General features: G+C 41.2%; 1 protein-coding gene across 2 annotated transcripts; it reads right to left on the bottom strand.

Moving 5' to 3' along the window:
• Positions 1-599: 599 nt before the first annotated feature.
• Positions 600-26624, bottom strand: LOC115157969 (guanine nucleotide-binding protein subunit beta-4). Of its 2 annotated transcripts, XM_029706353.1 has the most exons (11): positions 26469-26624; positions 21492-21575; positions 15658-15791; positions 15380-15418; positions 13315-13421; positions 11849-11912; positions 11199-11361; positions 10639-10705; positions 8656-8857; positions 5658-5874; positions 5147-5380 (listed from the first exon to the last, which is right to left on the bottom strand). In XM_029706353.1, exons 3-11 carry the CDS (start codon positions 15712-15714, stop codon positions 5274-5276), a joined length of 1023 nt encoding a protein of 340 aa, XP_029562213.1. In that variant the 5' UTR covers positions 15715-15791; positions 21492-21575; positions 26469-26624; the 3' UTR covers positions 5147-5273. The 2 variants fall into 2 exon arrangements, with proteins under 2 accessions (XP_029562214.1, XP_029562213.1); XM_029706354.1 differs by lacking the exon at positions 26469-26624 and having other exon boundaries at positions 600-5380; positions 21492-21686.
• Positions 26625-26682: the final 58 nt, after the last annotated feature.

Genomic DNA, 26682 nt, shown 5'->3' with positions numbered 1-26682 from the left:
GGGTAGACAAATGTAAGCATGTGATTTTCATTCAGATCTGAATTTGTTCTGGTTTACTCCATTGTAAAAAAAATAAATAATTGTGTTTGTATATGTGTTTTTTGTGAAGGACCTACATAAATTCAGAGGAAATCCATTTCACTTCAGAAAAAACTATCAAAATTACTAATGTCCGGCTGATGGTGTTTTGATAAATAGAAGCATTGTATAACTTCCTCTGCCGTTTCAGCTAATTTGACGTCATGAGAATACATTTGAACAATCTCCACTTTGTAAAAAAGTGTTTTCCTTTCATGATGAATGTGAATTGAAATACATCCTGATTTACCCGAATCTATTAAAATAATATGCTATGTCATTGATTCTGTTCGTTTTTTTTGCATGGGTAGCGTTTGCTGTAGAATTTCTAATGGAAACAACACTAAACTGAAGACTTGCATTCTTAGAAGTGGAAAGAGGATTTAACAACTGCCCTCAAAAATAAAAGCTTTTACTGAATGGTAGATGGTCAGCATTCAAGCAACTATGTTTGAAAAGTAATCTGTTAACCTCAAATTATAAGTTTTTTTATTTTACATAATAGGCTTCAACACAGAAACCCTTGGTTAAAGCTTTTTTTATTGGTTACAATATCAACTCATGGCAACATATCAGTATCACCAAGCCACTGTACAAATACACAAAAATAATTGGTGTGAAAAAGACTATAAAAAATTATTCCATAACAAGTGATTATAATTTCACACAATAGCACTGTAAGAGAAATCATGGCACCATGTCCCTGGTTTTCACTGGCTTAAAACACAAAAAATAAATAAGACTGTCAGAATAGATCAGAGCCAAAAGGCAGTGCATTAATTTGTGTTTGTGGTGATCGCTAAATGTAACGCTAATTATCAAAAGGACAGCTGGGGTACAACTTCAATGTTTGATTCTCTTGTGTTTGTTTCTCTTGATATGCGCTACTCCGTTTTCGGATTTTTCGCCAAACTCAGCAATGTTAAAAGAAACCCTCTAAAACACTGCTTTGATGCATGGATAATATTCCACCTCAGTCCACGAGTAAACAGTTCACATGTAAACGCAACGTATGCTGATTTGCTTACTTACTTTTCCTTAGACCTGTAAATCCAGGCTCAGGCTTTTCAGTTACTTTGACTATGTATGTCAAGGAGACTTGAAAACCAACACACGCTGTGTTCATTGCAGACTGGGGTCTCAGCATCCCATCCGGTAGAGCACATTCTGTCACGACTGCTCTTATGACATAGTTGTTTCATATGATGAAAACAACTAAAGGAGACAAAGGAAATACAATGACATGGTCAAATCCAGGGAGATTGAGCACCTTTGACTATTGATGCCGAGAAACCATTGGTCCCAGCTAACTAACCTGATCATTGGGACTGCACAGGCACATTTTAATGCGGTCACTATTTTAGTAATAATACTGTTGCATCTTATTGAGCACTGTGGTCAATCCTCTGTGGTGTTCTCTGTGTTATAGAATATATTTTTTGGGGGCTAGCAAGGGCTGTGGTGCTGTATTGTCACAGATGTCTGAGCTGAGGAATCAACACAACCAACTTCAAAGTTGCTTTCAGGAGTTTGGGTATGGTTTCCCTGGCAGCCATGTTGGTGTAAAATGACCAAACTTCATCCTGCCTTTTTATCTGCCATCTGTATTTCCTGTCTTAAAAGGGCTACGTTTCTCTCATTGGATCCTCATCATTCACAATGGGTAGATTCATTTCATATGGGGAAATGAACGCAAAACAGAAAGTGATTCAATAACATTGAAGGAATATCCGTACGTTCTGGACACTTCTCTTTTATTGGGCACCTTATGAAGTCAACAGAGGACCTTGTTATAGGCCAAGTGTAAAAAATGACACTGATTAATTAGATTTTGATTCAGGGAAAAAAGCTGGCACTTTCTGTAAGCAAGCGAAGAAACACAATGAGTTGTCAATTATGACATGTTTTCAGTTCACAGCTCAGGGTCAGTGGGTAACATTGGCACAAATGCGAAAAGTAACACTTATAACCGGCATGTATGTTACCCACACAGATCAGTGAGAATTTCAACACTGATATGGAATACATTTTACATCCAAGTCAGCTCAAGGATGTGTTTTTGGGGGCTTAATAAACCGCCAGCCATTTCTTTTACATTTATTCTCAAATTAATTAATGCAAAGCCAGGTAAAACAGCTAAAAACGTACAACCAAATAAACGGCTACTATAAATCACTAAATGATCAAAGGGTTTTCTTTGTAATCAATAAATACAACAAATTGTACGATAGAAAGCAGAATTGTATAAAATAATGTACAGCACTTTCGAGAAGCTATTGGAAGATGCATGCTGTTTGCAGGTCTTCGGTTGTGGTCATCTGTAAGCTTGGCTTTTAGTGTTTACTATAGTACTGACGAGTCTCTGTGCTTCACAATTGCTTGATTTCAGCAAATCATTTGACTTTGTTATAGCAGGTTATGGCCTGCCTCATTCTTTACCCAGTGCCAATATTTGAAAAGGAGACAATTATCTTTTAAAGTAACTGTCCAGTGTTTTCAGATTTCTATGAAATATAACCTATAATCACTTATTTTATTGTATGTTAAAAAGCAGCTTTTCTGTGTTGGAATGATGCGGGCATACCCCCCAACAACAGAACTGTGTGGGCATTGACCGGTCATTAAAAAGATTAGACCGCTGATTGGCCAGCTCATCCCCTATGAGGAAATGTTTTTGATGTTTTTTATTTTTTTAAGTGTTTTGTCTCCAAGTTAAGCTTTGGCCACAAATACGAGTATAGGATGAGTCAACGACATGATTTGGGTACGAATCGACAGAATATGAACTTTTTTTTAAATACGATTTTCACTGGACAATTACTTTCACATTCTCTTGGGTCCACTTGAAATAGTGGAGCCTCGTTAGGCGACTGGGTGATTGAGGTCAAGTGAACTGCCTACAGGTAGAGATGAAAAAGCCGAAGTCTTGAACAAGCAAGGCCCAACATTTGAGTTCCTGACCAGTTCCGGTCAATGTTGGCAATGGGATTGGCTTCGTAGCATGTACAGTAAGGCAGAATGGAGATTTAACTGATCTCAAGCCACAGACCATTCTAATCCATTCCACATGGATCCAATCCATGTACTGTTATCTAGTTATTTTAGGATGTTAGGGTGTATAACTCAAAAATAGGCACCCTTATTGAAGTGTTGCCACCCAACCAAAGTTATCTTGCGAGGAAAACGGAAAATGACTAATGCACAAACTAACAAAGTATTGTGAGAGAGACCCCCTCTCCTCTATTGGTGAGTATGTTGAATGTGCTCTTTGCTTACAATTGGACTACAGTTTGTTGTGTATGTGTGCATTATCTAGCTCTCTACCAAGTGTACTTTCTTCTACCGAGTGAACTTTCTTCGCTAGCAATACTTAAAACTGTTCATAACATTTGTTTTGGTGAGAAGAAACGTTACGTGTTAAATACAATTTTTTTTATTTTTTTTTTTTTAAAGCATTTCTTTTTTTACAGGCTCGTGGTGGCACTAGTGTGATTTTGAGTGGCTGACGAGATTTCTGAACCAAGAGCTTTACATTCCACACTCAACTAAACCACCCTATTGATGGTCATCGAGAATATTTTAAAAATCCCTAGAATTGAAGAGGACATAGCAAGAAGCTATTACAGGCATCTTCCCTCATGTCCACTCATAGGGAAGGAATTACGAGAGTCACTCACTGCTCAAATAGTGAGCAGTCTTTCTTTTTCACATCTTTTCACAATGCTTCTACTGACCAGCCTCTGGTAGAGATTGTATAGACTGCCAGCATTTCTGGTTCTCAGTACTTATTTAGTCTTACGGTACAGGCTTGAGCTAGCTCCCAGTAGCTCCAGGATCACATTCCTAGTTAAACCCCCCCCACCCCACCCCCCTGTCAGTTTGGGGCCCTACGTTTCAGACCTTTTGGCCCTAAGTTTCAGACCGGCCCCCGTCTCCATCCGCAGTGGAGAGACGTAAAGGCTTTGGGATATATGCAGTAAAGTCTCTATTAGTGAATGATCGCAACATATTTATTGCATATCACACTGTTGTTGATTTGCAAGGCGTGGGAGTGATGTTCTACTATTCGCCATACAACAGCGGTTATGAACGCAGCCCGAGACCCCTGCGAGTGTCTCTCTAGGCCGTCGTTTCACACTGTTTGAGTTTGTTAGAGGGGCTTAGCGAGACTGCGCCTCCAAACAACTACGGGAGCTGTGTATCAAATCCTAGTTAAACCAGTTTCTAGAAAAGGGATTGGGCTAAAACGCCGCCAAGACTAAAACCTAACCTTTGTAGTCTAGAAGCTGTCTCTACAAACGACCACAACGGCTCTGTTTAGAAAAGAAAGCCATGTTTGTTTAGAGGAATGCCAGCAGATCACAAATCCTATCGTTACCGCAATCATCAACATATGAATATACAGTATTATAGTTATAGAACGTGTGTATACCTTTGCCAGTAGACCGTCACACGCACATACACACACTCACACACACATGCATACTGACATGTACATTATGTTGTACATTGGGCAAGTGACAAAATCGGAATTGTGTTATCGTGTAGTACTGTGAATATTATATACATTAAACAAGTAAAACATAAGGCAAAAAAAACAAAACAAAACAAAAAAACTCAAGGGTGGGAAATAAACTACAAAAATATATACATACACATTATATGTGCATATATGATGCATATATACACACATAATGCTATACATATATACTGTATTTATATATACATTTACATATTACACAGACTGTCCTCTAATTTGGCGGTAACCACGGTAACATGCGCTCTATTCCCCCCCTGTCTGAAAAGAAGAGGGGATGCCAGGGTTTGTTTTTTGTATTTTTTTGTAAATGTTTTAAAATCTCGTCTCATCATTTATTTTTTATTGGACACTAACTGTACGTACTTGAAAACCTCTGTGTAATAGGTGGGTAAAAAAACGTCACTTGGAAAGGTAGAAAGAGTTGTTACTTTCTCACAGCGGCGCTGGCTGTGGCTTGGGCGGTTGGAGGGTGGTTGGGTGAGGGGAGGATTTGGACGGGGGGGGGGGACTTTGCCTGTGTTGTGGAGTTGGTGGTGGGTTGGTGGGGGGAGGGGGGAGAAGACACAGTGTTCACCCTCAAGTCCAGCCCAGTGGTGTTGGTGGGTGGGTTGGTGGAGGGGGGGATAGAGGAGGAGGTGGAGGTGATGTGGAGGGTTTAGTTCCAGATTCGGAGGAAACTGTCCCATGAGCCCGTAGCTACGGCCATGCCGTCGTCTGTCACGCCTAAACAGCTCACCCTGTTGTCGTGACCGGCCAGGACACCTAGAAAGAGAGAGGGGGGAGAGGGAAAGAGAAACAATATAAGGGTGATTAGGAGGCATTGTGAGTCATTGTACAGACAGTGTTTCACCAACTACTGTATGTACTGACTGTAAGTTGCTGTCCATAAGTGTGACTGCCAAATGAGTGCCTAGCACAAAAATCCGCATTATGTCCCTTCCTCTAATCTCAAGGGAGGTAACAAGAAAAGGTTGCATTTAAAAAAAGGGATTGGAATTAGAAAGGATTTGAATCAGTGCACTAGCTCCCCCCACTGTACCTGCGCGCTCGGCCTTGAGGGTGTCCCACACGTTGCAGTTGAAGTCGTCGTAGCCAGCCAGCAGCAGGCGGCCACTCTTGGAGAAGGCCACTGAGGTGATGCCGCAGATGATGTTGTCGTGCGAGTACATCATCAGCTCTTGGTCGGCGCGCAGGTCGAACAGTCGGCAGGTGGCGTCGTCCGAGCCCGTGGTAAAGGCGTTGCCGTTGGGGAAGAACTGCACCACAGAGACAGAGAGAATATATTGAATTAAGTTATTTTTGTTAAAGTGTATTGTGTCATACTCATTGTTTAATCTAATGTCTATGACAATATGTTTTGTAATAATTTGTGTTACTGTATCATGGACAAAGTCATATTCTATGGTGTTCCTTTTTAAAGGCGTCAGCATGCTTCAGTTCAGCTAGCGCCAAGCGAACTCGGCTAGCCGAAAGTGTATACTGGCTACGGTGTCCATATTGAGACACCGTAGCCAGTATACACTTCCTCAAAATAGTCCGAATTAATTTAAGATAACTCAAGAAATCTGTCATTAATTTTGACGTTTTTGCCGAAGAGGTGTTAGTCACGCAATTTTATATCTAACTAAGATGTTTGGTGCAGTATTTTACAATGAAATAATCTACATTAAAATGAGTCGTCTCTCGTTGAATGACAACAAAGACTTTATTGAAGAATCCCTACTGTTGACCAATCACCGTCGAAGATGTCGGCTCCAAACATCGGCTTGCATCCAGAAAAAAATGCTGTGTGCCCGAAAAGTCGAAACAAAAACGTCACAAAATGTCATCATAATATATGCACGAACTCTACCGAACTATTTCGGCTGGGAAGCATGCGGACGCCTTAACACGACAGGGTCGAGCGAGTACAGATACCCCAAACAGTAAATATACACTGAGTATACAAAACATTAAGAACACATGCTCTTTCCATGACATAAGACTGACCAGGTGAAAGCTATAATCCCTTATTGATGTCACTTGTTAAATCCACTTCAATCAGTGTAGATGAAGGGGAGGAGACGGGTTAAAGAAGGATTTTTAAACCAATTGAGAAATGGATTGTACAGTGCCTTTGGAAAGTATTCAGACCCCTTGACTTTTTCCACATTTTGTTACGTTACAGATGTATTTTAAAATTGGGAAATACTCAGCAATCTACACACAATACCCCATAATGACAAAGCAAAAACAGGTTTAGAAAAAAACTGAAATACCTTAATTACATAAGTATTCAGCCCCTTTGCTATCAGACTCGAAATTGAGCTCAGGTGCATCCTGTTTCCATTGATCATCCTTGAGATGTTTCTACAACTTGGAGTCTACCTGTGGTAAATTAAATTGACTGGATATGGAAAGGCACACACCTGTCTATATAAGGTCCCACAGTTGACAGTGCATGTCCGAACAAAAACCAAGCCATGAGGTCGAAGGAATTGTCCTTAGAGCTCTGAGACAGGATTGTGTCGAGGCACAGATCTGGGGAAGGGTACCAAAACATTTTTGCACCCTTGAAGGTCCCCAAGAACATTGTGGCCTCCATTATTCTTAAATGGAAGACGTTTGGAAACACCAAGACTCTTCCAAGAGCTGGCCGCCCGGCCAAACTGAGCAATCGGGGGAGAAGGGCCTTGGTCAGGGAGGTGACCAAGAACCCGATGGTCACTCTGACAGAGCTCTAGAGCTCCTCTGTGGAGATGGAAGAAACTTCCAGAAGGACAACCATCTCTGCAGCACTCCACCAATCAGGCCTTTATGGACAGACAAAAGCCACTCCTCAGTAAAAGGTACATGACAGCCCGCTTGGAGTTTGCCAAAAGGCACCTTAAGGACTCTCAGACCATGAGAAACAAGATTCTCTGGTCTGATGAAACCAAGATTAAACTCTTTGGCCTGAATACCAATCGTCACGTCTGGAGGAACCCTGGCACCATCCCTACGGTGAAGCATGGTGGTGCCAGCATCATGTTGTGGGGATGTTTTTCAGCGGCATTGACATGGAGACTAGTCAGGATCGAGGCAAAGATGAATGGAGCCAAGTACAGCGAGATCCTTAATGAAAACCTGCTCCAGAGTGCTCAAGACCTCAGACTGGGGCGAAGGTTCACCTTCCAACAGGACAACGACCGTAAGCACACAGCCAAGACGACACAGGAGTTGCTTCGGGACAAGTCTCTGAATGTCCTTCAGTAGCCCAGCCAGAGCCCGGACTTGAACCTGATCAAACATCTCTAGAGTGACCTGGAAATAGCTGTGTAGCAACGCTCCCCATCCAACCTGACAGAGTTTGAGAGGATCTGCAGAAAAGAATGGGAGAAACTCCCCAAATTCAGGTGTGCCAAACCCAAGAAGACTCGACGCTGCAATGGCTGCCAAAGGTGCTTCAACAAAGTACTGAGTAAAGGGTCTGAATACTTATGTAAATGTCATATTTCATATTTTTTTTAAACCTGTTTTTGCTTTGTCATTTTGGGGTATTGTGTGTAGATTGATGAGGGGAAAAAACTATTTAATCAATTTTAAAATACAGCTGTAACGTAAAAACAAATTGTGGATAAAGTCAAAGGGTCTGAACACTTTCCGAAGGCACTGTAGGGGTATGGTAGTAGGTGCCAGGCGCACCGGTTTGTGCTAGATTTTTCACCCTGAACAGTTTCCCATGTGTATCAAGAATGGTCCACTACCCAAAGAACATCCAGCCAACTTGACACAACTGTGGGAAGCATTGGAGTCAACATGGGCCAGCATCCCTGTTGAATGCTTTTGACACCTTGTAGAGTCCATACCACCAACGAATTGAGGTTCAGTTTCTCTTTTCAGGATTAACATTACATAGTCAGACAAATCTGTGTCAAATTCTTGCAGTATTAGCAAAGAAAGTGAATATCTAGTTTGGTAACCGGTCTGGTAACAGATGTTTGTCTGCTTTACAGTACCTACAATGTAAGGTTCTTCATAACAAAACGATACGTATATTTCCTGTGCCTCCTACTCACGCAGACGGCGTTAATGTCGGACACGTGGCCAGTGAAGGATTGTCTGCACATGCCGTCCCGGACATCCCACAGCTTGGAAGACGCGTCACAGGCCCCCGACACAAAAGTCTTGAAGTCAGGGCTGAGGGACAGGCTCATCACGTCCCCCGTGTGGCCCGTGAAGCTGGTGGCCATCTGGCCAGTCTCGATGTCCCATAAAGCGCTGAGAGCGAGAGTGGGGGGGGGATGAGAATGAGAGGAGGTATGAGTGTACAATGGAAATGTTAAGACTTGAAATTAATCGATGATGAATGGGGTTCTCCTCTCTGTGTGTGTGTGTGTGTGTGTGTCAGTGTAGTCTGTAGGGTTGAGCGATGTCAACCTTTGTCCTATCGTGATTATGTACCCATAAAACATTGTGATATACGATGCTATCGCCCCATATTGGCCAACCCAATTTGATTTAGTTTTTTATTGAAAATAAGTTGGGCTATAGCGTGAAATCGAATGCAACTGGACGGATCACAACGAAATCCTGGGCAGAGGCTAAGTGCAGGCAAATCTTTTCCTAATATTCCTTTCTGGTGGAGGAGCTTCAGCATGGAGCAGGTTTGTTTGTGTGTGTCTGTGTGGCGCACTGTGATGGAGCCGTGATTGTCTGAGGAATGGGCGGTCTTAACGTAGTGGCATCATTGGCTGGATAGAAAAAGTCTACAGTCTTCAAAACTGGATAATAATTGCTTTATTTTGACTCATAAAATAATAGATCGAACAAACAATATGATTTATTTTTCTATCAGAAATCTATCAGAAATGCTTAGGCTATTGACTTTCATTCTTGAAAGCCACAACGTTAGGAAAACACCTTCGTAGGCTTGAATATTTGGGAAATACGCTGCTGTTCATAACTTGAATTGGCCTTAAAACTTTTATGATTGGCCAGTAAGAGGAATGGGGATAAGTTATTGGCCATTTGGTTTTTAATCTCGTTTGGAGGGATTTTCTCGGCCCGTATGGATCATTTATTTCTTAATTAACTTAAACTTGATTAAAATTGTCATTACATTTTTCTATAGGCTATTGATATTGTTTGTTCTCTCATTATTAGTCCCCTGGCTACCTTATGTTTTTAGGCTCAAGTTACTTTTTGAGATGGAATGCCGTTACATTCATTGTTTGATGGGAGAAAGCCATGCATAAAATGATGAAGCACAGCCTTCTGTCATATTCATAGCCTATCGAATGGAGAGAGAAGGGAATATAGGCTACGTTCTTTTAAAACAGCTAAACACAAGATAGTTAATAAGGAGTGTCTTATTTTTTTTTTAAATGAATAGGTTCAGGCTATAGACTAAAAGCCGATGCATCCGACAGAGAGAGAGAGAGAGAATATTGGACCTTTTGTACTGTTTTGGTGGAATTCTCTGCTCTATCTACCCTACATTCCTCTCTTGAGTTCTGTATCACATATTTATTGAAATAGGCTATAGCAAATAGGAATAGGCAAATTACTCAGAATGTCACTTGTGTGCTGCCCTGCTGTGCGCTGGAGACTCCGTTCTTTACTGCCTTTTTACTGAAGTTGCTGGGAAATGACTAACAACACAGCTCTTAGCTCCCTCTGTAGATGCCTACTGGACAACTTATTTGTATTGCTTTTAAATCTTTTTAATGAATTTTAATCTTTTGTTCTAGCTAGCTATTTGTGTAGGTAGCTATCAAGTTCAAATAGGCTAAACCATTGTCGGTCACATCACGATGTCGTCACCATTGACGATGGATGTCAATCGTCGTCGATAGACTATGCTATCGTATTATCATAACCCTAATAGTCTGTGTCAGTAGAATTCACGGGAGCTGGCTTAGATAGCGCTTTTGTAGCACCAGATCCAGAACAACCTTATAAGAGCGGTGGATGTGAAGCTATTGGACAAAGGATATCCTCTAGACACAAGTTGTGTTCCCCGAATAAGTGTTCTTCCCACACTGGATCAACAAACTCACCAGGTGGTGTCGCCGGAACTAGTCACAATCTGGTTGTCATCCAGGAAACGACAGCAAGACAAATAGCCTGAAAAATAAAGGTTGAAAATAACCACGCAGGCTTAATCCACACTATTCACATCAATACCATAACAAGCCATCACTGTGGTCCTCAGTGCATCCATTGCCCTTGTTCACCCCACATATTTGACAGTAGTGGACAGGTGTAAACAATATGGAGAAGAACTAGTCTCACCCGTATTCATAAAGTATCTCAGAGTAGGAGTGCTGATCTAATATTGGTTTTTCCTTTTAGATCATAATGAATAAGATTATATTAATTATGGGTGTAACTGATCCTAGATCAGCACTCTTACTCCGAGATGCTTTATGAAACGGGCCAAGATCTGCAGGGGATATTGAATAAGGGCAGAGGTGAGGAATGACGGCAGCTTTTTGGAATGAAAGAAGGTTATATGGGTTTAAACCAATCAAAGAAAGTTGATGAGGTGAAATTGTGCTATTTCCTTTCTAAAATTGAAGTATTCCGCCTCTTAAAAAGAGCCTTCTCCAGTGTGTACCTGTGTGTCCGGGCAGCTCGCGGGTGACACGCACGTTGCCCTCGCGGGTCTTCAGGCTGTAGATGGAGCAGATGTTGTCCAGGCCTCCGCACGCCACATAGTTCCCAGAGGGCGCGTATGCACAGGTCATCACCCAGGAGGAGCGCAGTGGGATGGCATGCATCTACGGAATACACACACACGATCAACGTCTGTTACCGCCAAGGTTGCAATCAAAATTCATAAGCGTTAAGACTTGAAAGGAAGGACCAAATCCTAACTTGAGATCTGAACGCATAACCTGCATTTTGGCTTCCAAATTCCAAGTCCAAGTTACACGTGCAGATCTTATGTTAGGAACCTTCCTGAAGTGAATTGACATTCAATTCGGGAATAGAAATATCCTGGTAGAACATAGGAGGAAATTATTTTCAGGCGAATTCACTTCCTAATATAACCTAAATGGTAATTGAATTGACCCCAACCGTGCTTAGCTCAATCACCCAGGGGAGTGGAATGTGATGCAGTATACAGAGGAGAATCAAGGACAACGAGGGTGGCACTGTTTGCTACAGTGTGAGGGGAGATATCGAGGATACTTTACTGGTGATTGTTTGTCTTTGATGTTATTTGAGAGAGGTTACACAGGTGCAGTTTAATGTAGGTCTCACCTTGTTTGTTGTGTAGCTGTCCCAAATGATCAATTTGCCATCCTGGGAGGCACTTACAAGTAACCTAGACGCCATTTAAAAAAGAGTATGGTTTCAATATATTGAAGAGTTTGACCTGTCAGCACAGCACACTGGCATATATTCACAGGAACAAAAAAGCCATGGAACTAGTTAAGAGCATACCTAATGCATGCATAACTAATGTAGCCAGAAAAGCTGCTGCTTCCAAAGCAGTTTAAATGTGGTGTGAACTCCAGAGCCCTCTCCCTCCCTCCCTCCCTCTGGTGGGACACCCCACATGCCAGGATCGCAGTGTGAACCGTCCAGGATAGCGACCACTTTGGATGAGCCATTTCATGTAATATTCATTGCCTCAGTCATATGAAAGGCTCTACAGTCGAGAGGGGGGCAGGGAGAGACAGAGGGAGATAGAACGAGAGAAGGATAGAGGAGGGGATGGAGAGCAAGAGAAAAGGGGAGAGAAGGGGGGGAGGAAACAATAGAGAGAAAGAGGGAGGAAGAATGGAGAGGGGAGGTGATAGAGAATGAAGGAAAGAAAGAGAGAGGGAGAAAGATAAACAGAGAGCCTGCCCCACCCCCCATCCCCCTGCCACCAACTGCTTGTGTTTCCGTCTCTCCAGTGATAGGAAGTGGGTTGGCACCCATCTGTAGCGAGCCAAGCACACAATAAAGGGAGAGCTGTGCCGCTGAAATGTCAACTGCTGTATATAAAATAAACACAGGCTGTTTGTCCTCCAGGTGGTTCACCCAGAGTGCAGACGCACACTCAGAAGTATTTGGGAGCAGTAAGAATGAGCTGGTAAGCATACATACATGTAGTCCCATGGCTCACATATAAATCGAGCCTCAATTGGAAATCAGCCGGTCCAACTGTACTAGTGTGACTGGCAACAGTACACTGGCTGGTACAAATGTGCCACTGCTCTGTGGCTGTAGTATTGAACTAGTAGCACATAGCTAGCTATGGGTTAAATCTACTTCTAACAGTCTATGGACTTTTTTGTAATTGAAATGTTAATGGCTTTGGTTTGGGACAAAGTTTCTGTCCAAAACCCACAGGACACAAGCAGCCAGCGCTTAAGAATATGGAGGTTTAGTAGTAGTAGTAGTAGTAGTAATAGTAGTAGTAGTAGTTGTGTAGTATTGCAGCGGTAGTAGTAGTAGTAGTATATTAGTAGGATAGTAGCAGTAGTAGTACTAGTAGTAGTGGTACTAACTAGTAGTACTAATAATAATACATTTCATTTGTATAGTACTTTTCATTAGAGTTACCTCATAGGACTTATGCAACAATAAAAAGACAATAAAAAATCATTTAGAATCAAGGGGGGTAAAATAACAACAGCAGAAGTAGAAGTATATTAGCAGTAGAAGCATAGTAGCAGTAGAAATATTGCAGTAGTAGTATTGCAGTAGTAGTAGTAGTAACAGTAGTATTGTCAGACCTGGAGTCGGTGCCCCAGTGCATTGCATAGATCTTGGCGAGGTGGCCCCTGAGAGTGCGCCGCGTTCTCATCTGTATCCGGCCCACTGAGTCCAGACCAGCTGTGATCTGCCAATACGCAGGCCCAAAGGAAACAACATCAGCATAACCCAGCACGGTCATTCATAAACGTCACGCTAGTCCAAATATGTACATGTTAGTTTCATTGACTAATTGCTAGGCTATTTGCTTTATACCTACAGCGCATTCAGAAACTATTCAGACCCCTCAACTTTGTCCACATTTTGTTACGTTACAGCCTTATTCTAAAATAGATTACATCGTTTTTTTCCCTCATCAATCTACACACAATGCCCCATAATGACAAAGCGGAAACAAGTTTTTAAATTATTTCCATTTATCATCCTTGAGATGTTTCTACAATTTGATTGGAGACCACCTGTGGTAAATTCAATCGATTGGACATGATTTGGAAAGGCACACACCTATCTATATAAGGTCCCACAGTTGACAGTGTATGTCAGAGCAAAAACCAAGCCACGAGGTCGAAGGAATTGTCCGTAGAGCTCTGAGACAGGATTGTGTCGAGGCACAGATCTGGGGAAGGGTACCAAAACATTTCTGTAGCATTGAAGGTCCCCAAGAACACAATGGCCTCTATCATTCTTAAATGGAAGAAGTTTGGAACCACCAAGACTCTTCCTAGAGCTGGCCGCCTGGCCAAATTGAACAATCGGGGGAGAAGGGCCTTGGTCAGGGAGGTGACCAAGAGACCGATGGTCACACTAACAGAGCTCCAGAGTTCCTCTGTGGAGATGGGAGAACCTTCCAGAAGGACAGCCATCTTTGCAGCACTCCACCAATCAGGCCTTCATGATAAAGTGGCCAGACAGAAGGCACTCCTCAGTAAAAGGCACATGACAGCCTGCTTGGAGTTTGCCAAAGGCACCTAAATGACTCCAAGACCATGAGAGACAAGATTCTCTGGACTAATGAAACCAAGATTGAACTCTTTGGCCCGAATGCCATGCGTCACATCTGGAGGAAACCTGGCACCATCCCTACGGTGAAGCATGGTGGTGGCAGCATCATGCTGCGGGGATGTTTTAAAGCGGCAGGGACTGGAAGGCTAGTCAGGATCAAGGGAAAGATCGACGGAGCAAAGTACAGAGATATCCTTGATGAAAACCAGCTCCAGAGAGCTTAAGACCTCAGACTGTGGAGACGGTTCACCTTCCAACAGGAAAACGACCCTAAGCACACAGCCAAGACAACGCAGGAGTGGCTTCGGGACAAGTCTCTGAATGTCCTTGACTGGCCCAGCCAGAGCCCAGATTTGAACCCGATCTAACATCTCTGGAGACCTGAAAATAGCTGTGCAGCAACACTCCCCATCCAACCTGACAGAGCTTGAGAGGATCTGCAGAGAAGAATGGGAGAAACTCCCCAAATAAAGGTGTGCCAAGCTTGTAGCGTCATACCCAAGAAGACTCGATGCTGTAATCACTGCCAAAGTTGCTTCAACAAAGTACTGAGTAAAAGGTGTGAATACTTATGGAAATGTGATATTTCTGTTTTTTATTCTTAATAAATGTGGAAAATGTTCTAAAAACCTGTTTTTGCTTTGTTATTATGGGGTATTGTGTGTACATTGATGAGGGAAAAAAGGCTGTAACGTAACAATAAGGCTGTAAAGTAACAAAATGTGGAGTAAGTCAAGGGGTCTGAATACTCTCCGAATGCAGTGTATGTTTGTTTCAGAGCTATTTATGTCTTAGAGTAGTGGTCCCTATCCAATCAATCACCCTGATACATGGTACATGGTAAGACTACAAAGACCTTGGGATTTCAGGTGGTCAAAAGAGGATCAAATTCAAGTGTAACAAGAAAACCTGCTCACTGGTTGTGATTGGAAAGAGCCTAAGGGGGGTCCTGTTTATGTAGACAATGGTAAATGTTTGGCTGTATTTTATATCAAGCACAAATGATAGCTTGATCCAAGTTATAACATGGCATTTATATGTATTGTAAGTAAATGTGTAATCTTAATTTGTTGAATCCCTTACCTGCGAAAGAGTGGAGTCACTACAGGCTTTCCTAGCATCCTGTAACACAACAGCAAAATGGCAATGTTCAGAGTTTGCGAGAGACTGAAAGAGTATATTGCAGAAAGTGGTCCAGTGTTAATATTATAATAAGATTTAAATGGCTGATTGATAACGCCAAGCAATGCTATCAAATGATCATCTGAAACTTTACTGTTCAGATTTCTTGAGTCAAGGATTCAATCCAGACACACACACACACACACACACACTCACTCAAACACACACACGCCCCATACCCGGATTTGATTGCGTAGTTGCTCCGCTTCCTGCCGTAACTGTTCCAGCTCGCTCATTGTCCCTCTGTGATGTGTTCAGGCCACGCTCCACTTGGAAAACTGGGTTTGTAAAAATCACACAGACCAGCTGACACCTGAAAAACGCAGACAGACAGATAGATAGACAGTCAGTCAGACGGACAGACACACTTTCAGAGGAGCACTTCCCTGGGCTGTAACAAACACGGACATCCTGCGGATAGGGCTGCTTTGGCCTGAATCGTGGGGCGTCGGCCTGTACCCAAACACAGGCACCAATCACCTCCAGTCTGGTTCAAAAGGCCATTTAAAAGCACAAGGCTCTGAGTCTCTGACCTTTTCCACTCAATCAGGCGGGCTGTTTTGCATTGTGCTGTTTTAGCTCCCTGTCCTGCAATTGATTCTGTTTGAATATAATTTGACGTGCAAATGAGGGGTGTAACTGTACTGTAGCTCTATCGAGTGGATTGGGTTTATACACACACCCACGCTCGCACGCACACATACTGTACATACACACACTGGGCTGTGTGTGTGTCGCCACATCCTTTACCTAGGGGATTCTGAATGTGGGTCACGGAGCACTTACACACTCTTCAGAAATTTTTGGAGTGCCGGGCCCCCCTCATTTTCCAGGACATTTTGCAGCCTGCTGTCCAGAATGCAGCCCTGGATTAATGTTTTAGTTCCATTTCTATAATTAGCAGCTAGGGCAGCAGGCCTGTAAGATGTATTTTTTGTTCCACATTGGAAAACAAATAACGTTCATGATGTAGTAAAAAAAAAGATTTGCTACACATTTAATAGCTCTCGTCAAAGCATTTATAGCAGGTGGTATTTCTGTTTATTGAATGCCCATGGGTGTATGATGCTTTATGAAATAAGGTTAACAAATAAATGTTAAATAAGCATTAATAACCAAGCGTTAATGGCCTTTTCGCTAATAACCATGTTAAACCACGTTCTGCACTATGCAGAAATCGCTCCGCTATTTCCTGGTAGTTAAAATTCTAATAGTTCGCCTAATTTCAGTTTATGTGACACAACAAGCAAGTATAGTGTAGAGAATCATTGTATCATCTAAACCGCTGTGAAATATATTTTTCATAACCAAAAATATTGTATTTTCAGCTGTTAGAAGCTGGTGTACAAAACCGAAATGAACAGACGGAAAAACTAAACTGAAGAACTAAACTTAAAAACTTAAACTTAAGAACGGGAAGCACAGAAATTGCGCAGCACTTCTTAGACTTCGTAGAATGACAGATCTAACACACATTTCTATGTGAATTTGGTCAGGTTGCCCAGTTTTAAATCATCTTAATTTACATAACAGCATACTCCTTCCATATAGCCTACATAATGCACATGCACTTGAATGCTATTTTACAACTTCATTCAAAATCGACACTATTTAGGGCTTAGGTCGAGACTGTTTGCCATTTTTTCCGACTGCAGAATTACAAAAATGATGTCTGCATCCTTTCGGCGTCAGGTAGGAAGCGCACTGACAAAAGTAAGACAGTGGAGAAAGAAACACTTTTGCCTGGGAATTACGTTTCCTTCATGACACCTGCTGACGCAAGCCACCTGCAGAGCCCCTGACGTCAGTTTACCAGTGAAGTGCTGCTGCTGCTGCTGGTGCCTTAATCCACTAGTTTATTTCTCCCCAACATCGGACACCCCCTAACTTCGGACACTCTCTAGCGGCTGGAGGATTAAATCACTTTGAGCTCAACAGTTAAATGGCCTGGAAAATAGCGGTACGTTTTACGACTAAAGACACCCTTCTAGCTAGCTGACCACCAATTTCATTGCAGTGTATGTAAGTTAAGTTAGGTTTTGAGAGTTTTCAAAAAAGTTATATATATGCACATTTTGTGGGACACATTGTATATTGTAAAATTCGACTGCGCGACAGACTACACATAATTTAATATCCAACTGTTTACCTAAATTATTCATACTCATTTATATGTTAGTATTAAACTGTTATCTACTTTCTCAAAACATAAGATTAATCTGTAAAATAAATAATGAGACATTATTTGGTTACTGGTTACCCCAGTGGCTCAGTTGGTAGAGCATGGTGTTTGCAATGGTGTTTGCAACGCCAGGGTTGTGGGTTCGATTCCCATGGGGGGCCAGTAAGGAAAAAAATATATAATGTATGAAAGGAATTGAAATGTATGCATTCACTACTGTAAGTCGCTCTGGATAAGAGCGTCTGCTAAATGACTAAAATGTCAAATGTAAAACACTGAAGAAGTATACAGGAGGGCGCACCAGGCTATGCACTGAACAGTTGACAGGCAAGTCTTTTTTTTTTACTGGAAGGCTAGGCAACTAACGTTAGTCAACTATCAAGTAAACACTTCGGATACGAGGTTGGTGTCTCTTTTTTGAACAAAATTAAACAGATATATCTTGTAATTGAACAAAATAGTAAGGTAGCCAATAACTGCCAATAATACAGGAAGTATTTTTGTTGTTTTTGCTAATAGTAGTAGTATTTCCACTTAAATGTCAAACATGCTAATTGGTAACCCGTTAGCTAACATTTTTATGACACCAGTAATCACAAAACATGGCTTGATCACAAGATAACACTGTTAGGGGCGGCAGGTAGCCTACTGGTTAGAGCATTGGGCTAGTAACCGGAAGGTTGCAAGATCGAATCACTGAGCTGACAAGGTAAAAATCTGTCGTTCTGCCCCTGAACAAGGCAATTAACCCACTGTTCCCAGGCCATCATTGAAAATAAGAATAAAAAATAAGGTAATATATTTGTTAAACACTGTTGAATATAACAATAATACGGGTGTCCTACACTATACACTACATGTCTTGGCCAACATTAAAACTAATTTAATTTCAACTATTAGGCAGAAGACTATGCACAAAAGCTTAATTAAACCTATTTGCGCATATGACATGCAAAATAATGCAAATGGAAAACAACAATCCCCAATAGATAGGTACTACATTTCTACAACGAAAAGACTAAAAATTGGCCCTAATGGTTCAGTCTGAATTGTTCTCGCATTTTGTAAACTACTCTAAAACTTAAGTTGGTGGTCAAATGACACTTATGCCCCGTTCCAGAATCGAATTGCCCATATTTAGTGGTGTGTGGGATACAGACTGGCCGAGTAGCTTTCCTCCAGTGGTGGTGGTTGATTTGGAGGCCCAGAGAATGGCACAGAGACAGGGATGACAAAGGGGAGCTCTGCGCTGGCTCCCTATTGTTTAGTGTGTGGCAGTGCTGCTTGGCACCACCTCAACAGGCAGGCCCTAAGACTGGCCATGGGTGGGAAGCTCTCCACTCTACCCAGTGAAGACAGCCACCGCCCGTCCTGTTCAGCACAAACGTAACCAACGCCGAGACGCCGAGACACACACACACACACACACACACACAGACACACACTGACGCCTAGATGACCTCAAAGCACATACTACTACCAGGCTGCATCTTCCCTGACATCTGCTCCATTTAAACAACGTCGCCCGAGCAGTAATAGATTTTTTATTTGTACCGTTACACTTGCATCTGAAATTAGCACACCCACTTTTAGTTACAATTTTGAACTGTAACACTATTGGGAATATTGTGTCTGATCACAAGGCCATTAACTTCACCTCTCCTGGGAAGGTCACCGTGTTAGACTTGTCTGTAACCTAGGGATTACCATAGTTTCATATTTGTGTAATGTATCGAGCTTTATATTGAATAAGTGGATTGATTTTCCAAGTAACATTGTCTCTGGTGAATAGGTATTGCTGGCTGAATAGGATTCATTAACGTGTAATGCATGGGTTTGGTCTGATGTGTGTGTTATTTCATGTTAAAACCCCTGTAATAGACTAAAGCCATGTTTGTAGAAATTGTTGTTGTTAATGTTTGGAGTGGTAGATTTTGGTCATATCATGCAATGAAAGTGTGATATGAGTATGAAATGTCTTGGGAGAATTAAACAACATTGTGTGCGTACACGTGTGTGTGTGTGTTGTGTTTGAGCGGGTGTAGGTGCACATGTTCTTGGGATGAAATCGTATGTACATGTATATGTTCTTCTAACTCCAATAAGGTGACACATCTCTGCAGAGAGGTGGAGGTGGCCTAAACATTGGGTGAAAGCTAAAGGAGGCAGGGCAGCCCCACCAGGTGACGACTTGTTCAGTTCACAGAACATTCAAACATCTGGAGAATGACGGAAATATCAGGTGACTTGACTTCCCAAATGATTTGCTGGACAAGCTGAGTATTTATATTGGTCAAGAGCAGCCATATGGAAATACATTAAATCCATTCAGTATATGACAGACGCATATGGATATCAATCATGATATTCATATGTTCTCTAATAAATCATTTGCCACTTAGGCCTACCACAAATCCACTGTAATTGTGACCACAAAAATATTTGCCCAGTATGTTTTTTCTACAGCCTACCTGTGCACAAAGAGCTACAGTATTACTGGTCAAAGTTTGCATACTATGATAACAGCAGTTGTAATGCTGTTTACCCTTTACAACACTTCACTACAGATGTAGGATCTTAATTTGAGACAGTTTGCTACAGCAGAAAAATTATAAGGAAATGTGAATTATTATGTGAATTATAATTAATGGACATTTTTGGAAGGGTTGATCAATTTTCGTAATGGAAAATCAAGTCTGAAATGTCAAAGTTGAAATTACAAACTTCAGAAGCCTTTTAAAACCTCAAATACACGACAAGTTTTAAATGTCCTGCATTGCAGGCAAGTTCTACTGCAACAGGGTGATCATATTAAGGTCCCACATCTGTACCTCACTAATCTTGTTGGAGGACTCATTAAACCCGTCTTGTCAGGATATTGCTTAAAACTCTATAATACTGCAGAAGTATAACAATAACTGATAGGCTTACAGGTCAAACAAACACTGGGCTAGTTATAGGCCTAGACTATAACTATTTTTTTTTAAATGGCTGTAATTTTAATGCGGATTGTGGATAATATTAGACAGATAACGTTAGCAGATAGATACATGAAAGTTCCAACTTTGTTACAATACTGTTACAATGTTGTTACAATATTGTTACATTGTAACAGCACCACAACACACACACACACACACACACACACACAGAGAACTGGAAGGTTATCTGTTCTCAGTGTTCTGACAGAATCTTGAACACGTGTTGCTTTGACAAGATTAAATATTGAGATATATTAGATTTTATATAATCTCCAAACAATATCAATGATGGTGGCATGCATTTTCAAGACTATGAAATTAAGCAATATGCGCGCCGTTACATTGGCAGCCTTGCTACAAATTGCCGCTCGAATGAAGGCAGAATGTCATCTATAATTGATGAATGTAAATGTATATATATATATATATATATATATATATATATATAAAATACTCCCGGTATCTTGCTCTACATATCTGAATAAGGCTTAGTTATATTCGTGAATATAGATTTTTATCCTATAGCCTACAGTAGGCTAGTTAATTTCCGTCTGACGGTGATTTGACAGTAAAAGGCCGCGTTTCGATAACACCGAATTTTCACCAATAAAAGCTTAATCGAGAAAAACAGCAAGCCTTGAAATAGATATAATTAGCTATTAAGATGACCACTACTCAACACATCGCTTTTTAACGTATCAGTTGCTCCCCTAATGTTTTGCAACCTCAATACAAAACAAAGGCCGACATCAAGCCGTATTGTAGACTATAGCCTGGGGTTAACCCAAAGCAGGAAATAAAGGCAAGAAAATGCCAAGAGACACAGCTCTCCAGAGCACACGTTATTTACCTGAAACTGGATTTTGGGGGAATTTCCACGTCGTTCCAATCTGTGTCACAGTAGTCCGTTTTCAAATGGCATACATGGTCCCAGCTGTGAAAGAAATGTCAAGATAGCGGTATTAGTTTTAAGACAATTTAACCGATTTAAAGGGCCAGCCACTCGCGCAACTCTCTGGCAGGATTAGACTGAACGTTCACCAAGCAATCTAATCACCACACCCATGAAGAAACTGGGAACATGGCAACAGCCTACGCCGAGGGGTGCACTCACAGAGATGTCGTACATTTTCATCTTACTCATTCCTAAAACATGTTTAAACGTATTCCTAAGACAATATCTTGATTTCTATCAGTGATTTTTTTCTCTGCTTGAGGAGTGTCCTGTTTTCTTGTACAATAAGGACCAAATCAATCGTGTCGCAATAGCTTTGTTTCACCCACAGGAAAATGGTATTGACTGTTAGCTCCCTCAACAAAAAGAAAGAACTGAGTACAGGAAACAAATTGTTACAAGTGTAGGTGAACAGCTATCGCAGAGGTCTGAACGATACGATATTGTTTTAAAATATTATTCTTGGTTTAAGGAGCTTGTAACGCCGACTACATGTATTATTCCTTCCTTCATCATGTTGTATGGTTACAGTTGTGGCTTCTGAGCCATACAGTGGATTGAGCATTGGGAAGTAGGCTAAAGTGTGCAGGAAGGGGACGAAAGAGTACTTTACTATCAAGCAATTACAATGTAATTCAGTGTTTTCTAAATGTTCATAAGTGATTATCAATGCAAGTTGTTTTGAAGACTTTGTCAGTTCTGTGTGATTAGGCCTTCACCATTTTTCTCTTGATATGCAAAACATAACCAAAACATGAATTGCCATATATAATACTATGTTCTTACAATACAAAACATTTAGTTCTTACTGTAATAGGCTAAAGGTTTTGGCTTATGTAGGCAAGTACCAATTAATTATCTAGATATCTTGTAGTACTGAAATAAAAGGATTATTGGGATAACCATTATACACACGTAGGGCATACTTAAACAGACTACCTATAGGCCTGCGCATTCATCCAATCCTGGAGATCTCTCATATTGTGCACACACTAAAAGTGCCAGTTAAATGTGTTCTGAACCTGTATCATATGATTCATCATGTATGTGTTTATTCATTTCTGATCATTTTTGATAGCACCAGGGAAAGGTGTGTCTGGTCTGGTTCCAGTGTAAATGGGGTAAATAGTAGAATAGGATTTCTCTCCATTAGGACATGCTGAATTTTTTATGGGGCCAATGAAAGAGAGCAGTGGGATAGGCTTTTCCTCATCTCTGCGAGAGCTATAATCAATGAAGGGGAGATGAAAGTTGCACAGCCCTTGGTTTCCTTTTGGAATAGCATGGGGTCAGATTAAGTCTAATTGAATTCACACAGCAGTAGATTACCTCAATCGATCCCTTTTCCTAAATGCATTATGGGGATTAGGATTAAAATAATAGCTAGTAGAGAGTCACATGTTGTTGATTCGAGGATGTAGGCCTATGTTGCAGGGTTTGATATGCTGTGGAGCCCATTAACATAAATCAAAAAGACTGATGAAAATCACAGGATGTCATAACTTTAAATTCAACCGAACGATTTTGCCAATTCATGTCTGAAATTATGTAACATTTAACTATTCTGAGGTGTGAACATCACCACAACAAGATAGAACATAATCTATTCCTGTCAAATTTTGGCAGTACTCTCGCAGTTTTATATCAACGTCATATATTCCAATATTAGCTGATATCTCTCTAGTTTCTCTGAAAAAGAGAGGTGTTAGTCACGTCCCCTGTAACACAACACAGGGCAAATTACATTTAGTCATGTTTTGTTTTGTAACCCTTTCACCTAGGTGTGGCTAAATGTTATATTCTGGCCTGGGCAGCCCTAATATTGCCATATATAAATGTTGTAGAGACCAAACCTGGCTCACCTTGACAACTACACAATAATGTTAGTAGCTGTGTAGCCAATAATCAAATTCAGATGAATCTATTAAAAATCATAACAGATTTATATTTCCAATAAAAGCAAGGCCACAACAATCAAGTCAGTAAACTATCAAGTAAATTAACTGAAATGCATCCCAGTGGCATTTTTTCTCTCATGCTTGGTGATTAGATGTGAAGGGTAAAATAGCAATGGCATTTATTATCTTAAATCACATTGTTTTTTTGTAATCGTTTTTGTAATCAACCCTCCGACCATCTCATAGGTGTCATCCATCCCTTATTGAAAGAGTTCATTAACCAACTGAAAATCAGAGTCAGGGTGTCCAGCAAGCTGCACATCATTCTTCAATCTGGTCCCTCGGTCAATCGCTTGGCAACCAAAAGGAGAGGGAGGGAGCGAATTGCACTGTAAAAATAGAACATCAATAGCTTGATGTCTGGAAAAAAAAAGATGCTGCAGAAGCTATAAATAGCCGCAGAGCTCTGAACCAGGTACCCTGTGTGTACAATATCTCTATTGTCTTCCAGCCATGACAGATAACCATTTTCACACATCCTAACCTACCATTGCAATGGGAACGGTCTAAAACTGAGACACAGTAACACTTTGTAAAACACTTAGGAGAAAATTGAGAGATTGGGGAATTTTGCTTGCTTAAATACTGTATCTGATGAAGATGATGCATTGATATCCTTAATTAACAAAGTTCCCCTTGATTGCTGGAATTATTTACATTATGGTAAAAATTGGACTGTAATAAAACAAGTGTAGGTAAAATAATTAGGTAATACCTACTTTAATACCATACACTATAATAACAAACATAGGGTGTTACAAATGAATAGCCTGCAACAAGCAATCATACCAGATCACATAATCTCACTTTGAACTTCATTGCTACCATTTTAGGGTACATAATACCCTTGGAGGACTGCTCCGAAACAGCCATTATCACAATATGTAGGTGCCCAAGTTGAGAGGAGATGAGAAGCACTAATGGGATATCATGCCAGAATAGCTTTTGATATGCTATTTTTATATGCGTTCCCATTTTTTTTCACGCCTGATGTACTCCAATGACCTACATGTAATACTGCCAGTGTATCAAAGGCAATTAAAATGTGTACAAACAGTAAACCCTTAAAAGGCTATATCAGGCCACCAGACATATCTCCAGGGGAGGTTGGCCGTTGCCTGGGCAACCCTCACAAATGGCAACTGACGTCAAGAAGGTAGGAGAAATACCAGGGAGAGCCAGAGTTGTATGCATAATGGATCATTGAAAAAGGCCCTCTTGAAGAGTGCTAAAGTGACTTAAAATATGCGCACCTCTCGGGCTCAGCGCCTCCCTCTCTGCCACTCTACATCTGTGGAGGAGAATAGGCATTGACACATCTAGAGTTGCACATGCTTTCACTGCCTGGCATGTCCGGACCCATTTGAAATGAGCCATTCGGAACCACTGTTCATCAACCATCTCGCCATCTGATGTATCGCTGACTGTAAAATAAATCCTTTAACATTTATATAATTTGGCATCCATTGTTTTGCGATGGCTGGTCTCGCATTGTGTGCGGGCGTTGCTGATATATACACTGGTGCTCTTTTGCATATGATAGAAAATATGGGCCCTGCTCTGTATTTCTATATGTGTATGCATAAAAGGATTGTATACACACTGAAATGAAGTCTGAAAAGACAATAAGATGAATAGTAAACCTTGCTCCCTATCCTAAACGTGATAAACCCTATGACCTATTCCAATGGGACCCACTGATGCTGTCGTTTTCCAAAACAATCAATCCGAATCTCTTGGCGAACATAAAGCATAACTACAGGCAATACCTCTGTTCCATTTGGAAGGTTTATTGTCTTATCTCAGAGCTATTGTTGGCCCATAAGAGGCTGTCACAGTGGCAGCTTGCTGAAGTGTCCTCATCATTTCTGTGATAATGCCTCTCGTGCGGTGTCTGAGTCACACACTAGAGAAGCGCGACACTGATCGTAATAGTGCACCTCAGTACTATGCAGATGGAGTTGGCCAAGTATACACCAGATGTACACTGTCAGGAGATAAACACAGGCACATACACTGGAAAGTTGCTATGGTGCCTTATTTGAAATGGTTCTAACGTTGTGGAAGAACCTATCAGCAGTGTTTCCATATTCAAAGACAACAACCAAATTGAGGCGATGTAGCCTCTTAAACTCCATGATTATTTGGTTTTGTTTTTAGGGAGGAAGCTCAAGAGGAAATGGACTGTGAGAAGAAGTGAGAAAAGGACAGTGTGGCAGTCCAGGGGAATCCCAATAAGACTTGCTCAAATCAGAGATGGAATTAACAATACAAGGCTTGAGCTGACCTGCAGTATGTTTCCTATGAAGTGACTCAAGACAAACTCATGTCTCTGTTGAATCTCTGAAATGTTCCAACTCTCACTGAAATGTTCCAACTCTCCATCTCTTTCTGAGAAATGAGGAAAAGGTCATTCCAGATCTGAATTGACAGTAACTGTTCTGATTCTATTAACTGTCAATATGTTTAAAAAATGAATTCCACTTGGCCCCTCTCTATTCATCAAAAAATGATACACAAAAAAAGACTGCACCTCCCTTCACAGTCAAAACCCTGTGATACCCGATTACTAATTCATTAGTAGGCATAAGCCCGCAATTAATTTGATTTGACATTTTGGTGCACCCCAGGCTCAAGACATAAGATAAGACCTAGGCATTACCTCAGACTTGTGTGGCAATGATGCACACACAAATGCACACACACACACACATACTCACACACACACACACACACACACACACACACACACACACACACACACACACACACACACACACACCACACCTTGCTTGGAGCCACACTCACAGCTGATGTCAGTCTGACTTGCCTACTACATAAACTTCTCATGCCATACACACATAAGACACGTGTACAAAAACAGAATTGACACTAAAATGCATTCAGCTTTTACCTTTTTTTCAGTGCAGATAAGTGGGAGAGGAAGTAGGCGTTTTCCACATACGTCCTTAAGTACATGGACTGTAAGCAGACAGACGATGTGTGGTTTCAGTTCTTCCTCTATGCTCGGTGACTGTGGATGTTGCAAGGAAGAGCAGTAATGTAGAGAGAGCTGATGCATGAGGCTGAGGGCTGGATGTGTGTGTGTGTGTGTGTGTGTGTGTGTG

Source organism: Salmo trutta, chromosome 22, assembly GCF_901001165.1.
Source record: "Salmo trutta chromosome 22, fSalTru1.1, whole genome shotgun sequence".
Lineage (NCBI taxonomy): Eukaryota > Metazoa > Chordata > Actinopteri > Salmoniformes > Salmonidae > Salmo > Salmo trutta.
The sequence above is the reverse complement of the archived record's forward strand: the minus strand, read 5'-3'. Positions and strand labels throughout refer to the sequence as shown.

Coding starts and splice junctions, on each gene's coding strand:
- LOC115157969 (XM_029706353.1), bottom strand. CDS start 15,714: ATGAGCGAGCTGGAACAGTTACGGCAGGAAGCGGAGCAACTACGCAAT. Junction 15,419..15,657: donor AACTACGCAATCAAATCCGG/GTATGGGGCGTG, acceptor GTTGTGTTACAG/GATGCTAGGAAAGCCTGTAG. Junction 5,875..8,655: donor CCGACATTAACGCCGTCTGC/GTGAGTAGGAGG, acceptor TCTGTGGTGCAG/TTCTTCCCCAACGGCAACGC.